At 40.5% G+C, this 7,248-nt stretch overlaps 2 protein-coding genes across 3 annotated transcripts in view; both read right to left on the bottom strand.

The window, feature by feature from the left end:
• Nucleotides 1–67: 67 nt before the first annotated feature.
• On the bottom strand, nucleotides 68–6,619 carry RNF7 (ring finger protein 7). 2 transcript variants are annotated; one of them, XM_069024034.1, is made up of 3 exons: nucleotides 6,412–6,619; nucleotides 3,252–3,299; nucleotides 68–1,780 (listed from the first exon to the last, which is right to left on the bottom strand). In XM_069024034.1, the coding sequence occupies exons 1-3, from the start codon at nucleotides 6,580–6,582 to the stop codon at nucleotides 1,724–1,726; spliced, it is 276 nt and encodes a 91-aa protein (XP_068880135.1). In that variant the 5' UTR covers nucleotides 6,583–6,619; the 3' UTR covers nucleotides 68–1,723. The 2 variants fall into 2 exon arrangements, with proteins under 2 accessions (XP_068880135.1, XP_068880134.1); XM_069024033.1 differs by having other exon boundaries at nucleotides 6,405–6,615.
• Nucleotides 6,620–6,715: 96 nt separating this feature from the next.
• The window catches only part of RASA2 (RAS p21 protein activator 2), a 52,758-nt gene continuing 52,225 nt past the window's right edge, over nucleotides 6,716–7,248 (bottom strand). Inside the window, exon 28 of the transcript XR_011152663.1 lies at nucleotides 6,716–6,742. The gene's annotated coding sequence lies outside the window, so the exon portion shown is untranslated. The remainder of the gene's footprint in view (nucleotides 6,743–7,248) is intronic.

Genomic DNA, 7,248 nt, shown 5'->3' with positions numbered 1-7,248 from the left:
CCAGAGGTCACAGGATGAAACCTGGGACCAAATTTGGAAGAGAAAATACATGGTAGGTAAGATCCAGTTTGACTGTGAAAGCTAAAATTTATTTCCACATCCACTCAGATTTTCTTTTTTTGCAAAAATTTTGGGAATACTTTTACACATACAGAAATACTACACAACAATATAAATGCTAGAGGCACTTCATTACTACTGTTAACATATTTTACATTTGTTTTCAGTTTTAAGACAGACATCATCTGGCATAATAACAACTGATGTGATACAGTGTAACAGTGACTCAGGATTTTTTTATCTCAGTGTGTAATGAAACAAAAGCTACATTTAAAAAAAACAAAGCATCTTAAAAACAAGATTACAATATTAAACAAAACCACAGTAAACTCTGCAATATGCTTGATGACACAAAGATTGGAACTACTTTATACAGTGAAGATAAACCTCTTTAAATGTACTTAGAACTAGATAGAAATACATCTGCTGAGAAACACATTAAACATAATAATTTTGAAGTAAAAATGCATATTATATTGCTTCAATTGCACCCATGTTGATTAACCATTTTTATTAAGCCTGAATTTGTTACAGATTTAAAGCAATAATTCTCCCTTTCCATTACATATATTTTAAAAATCCCACAGCATATGTTCAGATTCATAGTAATTTGGATATTTAGGGAAAAGACAAAGTTAGAGGCAAGCATTTAAATATCTGTAAGAAAAAATTCAAAGATGATGATATATTCAGGATTTCTACAAAAATGAAAAAATGCTTCCAAAATATTATGACCAATAATAAGATAATAAAGAAATTTCTATTAACTGAATTTTCATGAAATCACAATTTACCTTTTTTCCCTAGATTTAATTAGTGCCTCCTTTCTTGGGTTATTTAAATTATCACTTTTGTTTGCTTCCTATATTAATCACCTAACCAGCAAGATTGTCTACACCGCTAATTAACTGATTATCAAATACACGTCTTAGTACCAAAAATCTTTCGATTAAAAATACATGTCTACATTATTAATGTAGTTAAATTTTAATTTTATGGTTGTAGAAATAATGTATAGAACATAACAGAGCAACACACTTAGAGATACAACAAAACAAAAGTCATAAAGAAAACCTAAATTAGAAATGTTTAATACAATGTGATGGAAAAAGCACATAGCAAATGTTTTACACACTGTTCATTTTAGATTAAAACCCAGAACAGTTTCTTAAAAAACACACTGACTGTGTTTTTGCATACAATATTACTTAGGAATTATTTTATCCTGACAGTAAACTATGCAGTGTATCAGACCAGGTAAGGTGACCCTTTTAATTTAGTTCATTTATCAAAGATGAAGTGATCTGTGTTTAGGGTATAATCTGCACCACCAGGTTTCTATACTCTGATACAGGTAACACTTTAATCATAGCAGATACATTTGTTGATGTAGCATCTCGTTTCATTGTGGAACCCCTGCAGTGAGCCTGACCATGAACTGCACCTTGTGCAGTCAGGAGCCTGCACCAAAACCACTCTGGTCCTGGAGCAGATAAACCAAGTGAGTCGTGTCCTAATTGACACATTCCGTTCTGCATGAGCATAGGGCATAACACACACACCATTCCAACAAATGTAACAGAAAGAAACCCTTCCAGTTTTTATTTGCCTATTCTCTGGACTACCCAGTCCTGCTGGCAGAGGGGACAGCGATTATTCTGTTTCACCCACAAGGACATGCAGCAATTGTGGAAGGAATGATTGCATTCTCCCCAAACCACTGAAAGAGAAGAAAGAACATGTTCCAGTCACACTCAGCTGCTCAATCAACACCTACGGCAAGGTTCAAACTATCACTCTCAAATATTTATAACCACTGGAAACTTTAGAGACAAAACAGGTCATCACTGATTTATCCATGAGATTGGATTATTATGACCATCCTGACGATAGTCAGTTTCATCATCAAGCCTTTTACTTCTTTCAAAATATTAAAAAAAGAAATGCAAATATTCTCACCTTCTTGTATAAAGTGACAGCGTTTTGTGGCTGTCTAAACACATTTAGCAGCTCTGCCCAGGAAATAACTGCAACTATTTAAGTTCTTCCCCTTATCTTTCCCAGTACCAAAATAAAGCCAATGCACTACTGACTCACTATCACACAAGAGCATATCACCCAATTCTCATATAAAATGCACAGTTTGAACTGAAATGTATGGTATCAAGGAGGCACATGTAACGCAGTATATAGTCTTAAAATGGGACTTTAGATCAGAAGCTATTCACAGGCTACAGTTGTTTCAACACTACAAAAAGTGTTATCAGTTATCCATTTACTCCGGAATAATATTTTAAAATGTAGTTACTTTGCTTTTTTTCCTTATCAGCACACATTTTCCTCACAGGAGTACAAGGGTACCAATCAAAGGAGTGCTGTAAATTATACTTTTTCCTCTCTATCTTAAATAGGACACTTAGCAAGCCAATTAAGATATTTAGAACAGGAAAACCCTATTCCCATTAAAATAATCATCAAAACCCTTCAGTGGATTAAGTTTGAGACAATATACTTGGAAACACAAAGCTCAACAGCACGGAAAGGTTTACCACTGGTTTAAAAGTTATCTTGAAGGTTTAAAGCAAACTCTCTGAGATAGTTTTAACTATTTCCAATTTAAACAGTCAGAATTAAGATTTTCTTTTGCATACATTGGCACTGAAGGTATGACTATGTTTAAACTGAAGTGATTCCACTTTTGAAAATGAAAAGTGAACAACCAAGCCACTGCCTCCATTATCTCTGAATTAAGAGTGGGAAAAATACCACTTTCTAACTCAGACACACATTTATTTCAGAATAGAGGATTTTTATTTGTACTACCATTGTGTTTTCTGGTATGCACCTCTGAAGAAAAAAGTAGCTTTTTCCTACCCACTTGAAAAATGTACATTATGATCTCAAATATGCTCACGGTGAAAGAAACTTAAACCTCTTAGTTGTGTACGTGTTGACAGAAAATTGGAAGCTGTTTTGTTTTACAGCACAGCTGACATGAAAACTGATTTTATTAGTTATTAGCTCAAAAATAAAGCATAAAGTACTACTAATGTAAAAAGGCGATACAATGTAGAACAAAACACCAGTTTACTTTTGAGCATTAATAAAAGCAGTATTCCCTTCAAACTTTAAAATGCACCATACTGAGAGAAGCTTCAATTGAAAAACAAGCCAATGAAGTCACTACATACCAACACAATCTTCTTGTTTGTTTTCAGCTTGACATCTAAGACAGGCATCTAAAAGTAAACAAGAACAAGACTCAATTTGATTCTCAGGATTCCATCTTAAGAATAGGTTTGTCAGAGGAAAATATAAACTCTAAAACAAATTTACAGAAGTAAAAATCTCAAGTTTTGATGTCTAGTTTGGCCCTTAAACATTAAATAGCCCTCCTAAATTCTAAAACTATGCAAATGACAATGAAATACATATATCTGAAAGAGATAAGAAGGACTCTGAACTCTCCAGCATGTTTTGTTTATTTTCCATTGCTTTGGTATTTTCATAACTTTTGCTGAAAAAAACGCGTTCTCCATTTTGTAGATATAAAAGCCCGCAGATTTGTGCCGAGGCACTTAGGCATATTAAGACCAGTGCAAGCACAAAGCCAAACCCTAATTACAGGACTTTGTTTTTCAGATGTCAGCATCTCCTTTTAAGGAAGTCATTCACAATTTTGAGTTTTTAGGCTGTGCATCTCTCACCACAACTCCCACCACCTATTACTTTTTATAGTGGCTTCCCTTAACAAGTACCTGCATCTAATTTTCACAGGAGTCACATACACATACAAATATAGCGGTACATTTGATAATATATATTAATAAATATGGAAAAATATCTAATTAAAAGTATTTATCATCTTTATGCTCTCCAGTCTGTGGCTTTAGGATTGGATGGCAGGTCCAGGACTCAGTAAGATACAAGAGTGACAACTTCCAGGCTTCCTACTGTGCCACACAATACAGTGGAAAAATGCCTTTGCTTCTCCTTTGCCCCAACATGGGCTGCCACAGACACACGTGCACAAATCATGCACAACAGAAAGTGTTCAATGGTTATGTGAGCAAACACATTTTCATCTCCTCCAAAGAAAAGGAACTAGTTTAAACAAGCGTCTGCAGGTTGGATCTGGCCTACATGCCACTAGTTGGACCATTTTCTCCCAGAAGACAAAACCATAACGTGCTATAAGAATTTGGATTTGAATATTTTTGCTGTCTCTGCCAGATAGGGTCAGTACTTCTATTTTAGACTGATCTGCCCAGACATTCCTCCTTTTCTCAGGTAATAGAGAACAAAGAGGAGAGAACTCTAAAACAGCTGCCCTTTCCTCACTGAGATAAAAGCAAAAGTTTCTTGTTGTCTGTTCCTATAATTTATATTTCAACAGCAGTTAAGGGCCAAGGTGTTGGGAAGATTCAGCCGAAGTGCTTCAACTTGTATCATGGTGTGTGGGAGCCTACTGATCTGGGGTCAGGGCAGAAAGAGTCACAATAAATCAGCTGTCCTGTCGAGCCCTAGAGTTGCAGTTTCAGACAGAGGCGCAGCACAGAGAGCCAAGGACAGAAATCACTGCCACCATACCAAAGCAAGCTGTCCCCACTCCTACATCATAACCCCAAGGCAGTCAGTCTGAAAGGCTAAGGACAGCAAAGCCAGTACAGCTGCAATCCTGAGCTTCCCAGCTAACACCTGCATTTTTGCCTCTTTCCCTTGTGCATCTAAGACCACATTGGTTCAAGGAGTTAAACCAGTAGAAAATGGAGCCAGCTAATACCTCCTTCCCTTGCAAAAGTCAAACAAACTAACTTTCAACAAGTGCCAGTCTAAGTCTGGCACTGCCTCCCACCTAAGGTTACTGTAGACGCAGTGGCACTACAGGAGCCAGACCCGCTCTGGCAGGGTCAACATGAAATTGCTAAACTGAAGTCAGTAATGATCAAGTTTCACATTCTAACAACGTGGTTTGTTCTCAAAAAATGGTTACCAGATTTTTCTGATAGTTTCACATTAAAAGTACTCCCTTGGTCTAGTTAGGAAAAAAAAGACTTTTTTTTTTTTTAACTTTTATAATAGCTCTGGGTAGGATTTTGTTAATATAAGACTTTTTTTTTTTATAGTGTCCTGTAACAGGCTAGCTACAATGGGGATAAATACATTTTTGAAATTATGGTTTACATGGCAAATGAAGCCAATTTCATATTTCCAGAGTGGCCTCTCTTTACCATACAAAAGCAAATAATCTTCAAAACAATCAATCTCCCACCACTTAAGTCTGCGCTGCATCTTTTTTCCTCTAGTACACCCTTTTGCCTCTTCTGTTCCATAGCAGGTTGTCAGTAAAAATGTTTATGAGAAATGACAGCATTGCATATTTTGTCTCATTTCTGTTAAACCAAATCCTGACTTCATTTTCAGTATCATGGTTCCTGGCCCTACAAAACCAAGGTGCTCTGGAGGGAATCTTGCGTCATTTGTCCTGCCAAAGTGTTGCAAGCCCAACCGAGAGGACAGTTATATCTAGGATGATTCAGCCCAATAGTAAAAATTGGATATGCGTATACAATAAAGGAAGAATTTAAACAGTTTTCGAAGAATCAAGATAAATATCATATTTCACAAAAATGTCAGAAATCAGTAATATCATTCAACAATGAAGGTGCTTTCAAGCAGTCTCTGGATTTCAAAACCATTTCTCAGTACATTTATGTGCGTTAAACTGCACCAGTAATCACACTTGTGAAGTAGTGTCAGACGCCCTGGATTAACAGATTTGAAAAATGAATTTATATGTACATCCCTAAATGCTTCGTTTAAAAAAAAACAAAAAAAAAAAACAACCAAACAAACAAAAAGCCCTTAACAAAACCCACCACACAAACAGCAGCCGCACACATGCAGCACTGGGTTCAGCTCGGCTGTAAGCCAGTGCTTGCGGAGTTTGCCCGCAGACGAGCACCAGCCCTCACAACGAAGGCGGCACTGCACGGGACGGGGACGGTCACCGAACAGTCCGGCGGGGCCCAGGCCCTGCGTGCGGCGGGGGCGGCGCAGGGAGCGAGGCCCGGCCGGGCAGGGGGCACGCGCTGCCCGACGGGGCCGCGTGTGGCCCCTGGAAAGCAGCGGCCCGGCCCCCGCGGGGCCCTCCTCCTTGTCCTCCTCCTCCTCCCTCCGGGGAAGGCGCGGAGGAGGAAGCGGAGGCGGGAGGCATCAGCCCCCCCCTCCTGCCGGAAACCGCGTCTCTGCCCTGCGCCCGCCGTGCCCAGGGCGGCGGGCACGGCCCCAGGCCCGGCCCAGGCCCCCCGCCCCGAGGCCATGACGGCCCGGCCGGCGCTTACCCATGACCTGCACGCGGCAAATGGCGCAGGTGTCGCACTCCACGTCCCAGCTCCACATGGCCACCGCGTTCCACTTCTTCAGCGAGAACATCTTGTCGGGGACGCCTGCTTTGGAGCCCGCAGAGCCCGGCAGCGAGTGGGGGGCGCCGGGCTCGTCCCCGTCCTCCACATCGGCCATGGCGGAGGGGCGGGGACGCGGCGGCCGCGCAGGCGGCAGCGCCACCCTCCGGCGGCAGCGCAGCCCCGCCCGCGGCGCGGAAAGCGGAGCGGGCCCGGCAGCGGCGGCGCGGGAAAGGCCTGGCGGGAGGGGTCCGGCCCCGCGGCGGAAGGAGGCCTGTCTGCGAGACCGAATGCATGCACAGAGCTTTAGAGCGCTCTTTATGTTTCAGCAAGACACCTAGCAGGTGCCAACTTAGCATGGCTCATGAAGGATGTTCTCCTCATACGCAGAGTACTATGAGCACCTGTAGTGCAAGTGAACCAATCACAACTTTACCAATGGACTGGACTGCCTTGATTATGGGGAGACAACCCAATCTTTCAATTTAACACGTTTCCTTAGACTGCTAACAGAAAAAGCCACACACTTCAGCAGTGGTGTGTACTTTGGCTACCTTGGTAATAAAGTAAAAAAAAAAAAAAAAAAAAATTATACTGATCTTAAGGATTTTATGTTTCTACATTTCTCAACTATTCAGAAGCACCTTGAACACTATTAAACAACATGTGAAAAAGATATTTTAGCTTGGCTGATTCACACTTCTCTTAGTTCACAGTGTTCAGTTACCTTTGCCAACCCCACTCTTTTAACTCATAATTCATTTCCATGTTTAAAACCATCACT

The sequence above is a fragment of the Aphelocoma coerulescens genome, chromosome 9 (genome assembly GCF_041296385.1).
Source record: "Aphelocoma coerulescens isolate FSJ_1873_10779 chromosome 9, UR_Acoe_1.0, whole genome shotgun sequence".
NCBI classification, from domain to species: domain Eukaryota; kingdom Metazoa; phylum Chordata; class Aves; order Passeriformes; family Corvidae; genus Aphelocoma; species Aphelocoma coerulescens.
This window is presented reverse-complemented; position numbering and strand designations above follow the sequence as displayed.

What these genes read in the sequence shown, in the direction of transcription:
- RNF7 (XM_069024033.1), bottom strand. Translation starts at nt 6,582, where the DNA reads ATGGCCGATGTGGAGGACGGGGACGAGCCCGGCGCCCCCCACTCGCTG. An exon ending in TTGCCGCGTGCAGGTCATGG is followed by an intron (nt 3,300 to 6,404) that starts GTAAGCGCCGGC and finishes GTTTACTTTTAG; the next exon opens with ATGCCTGTCTTAGATGTCAA. An exon ending in CAAACAAGAAGATTGTGTTG is followed by an intron (nt 1,781 to 3,251) that starts GTATGTAGTGAC and finishes CTTCTCTTTCAG; the next exon opens with TGGTTTGGGGAGAATGCAAT.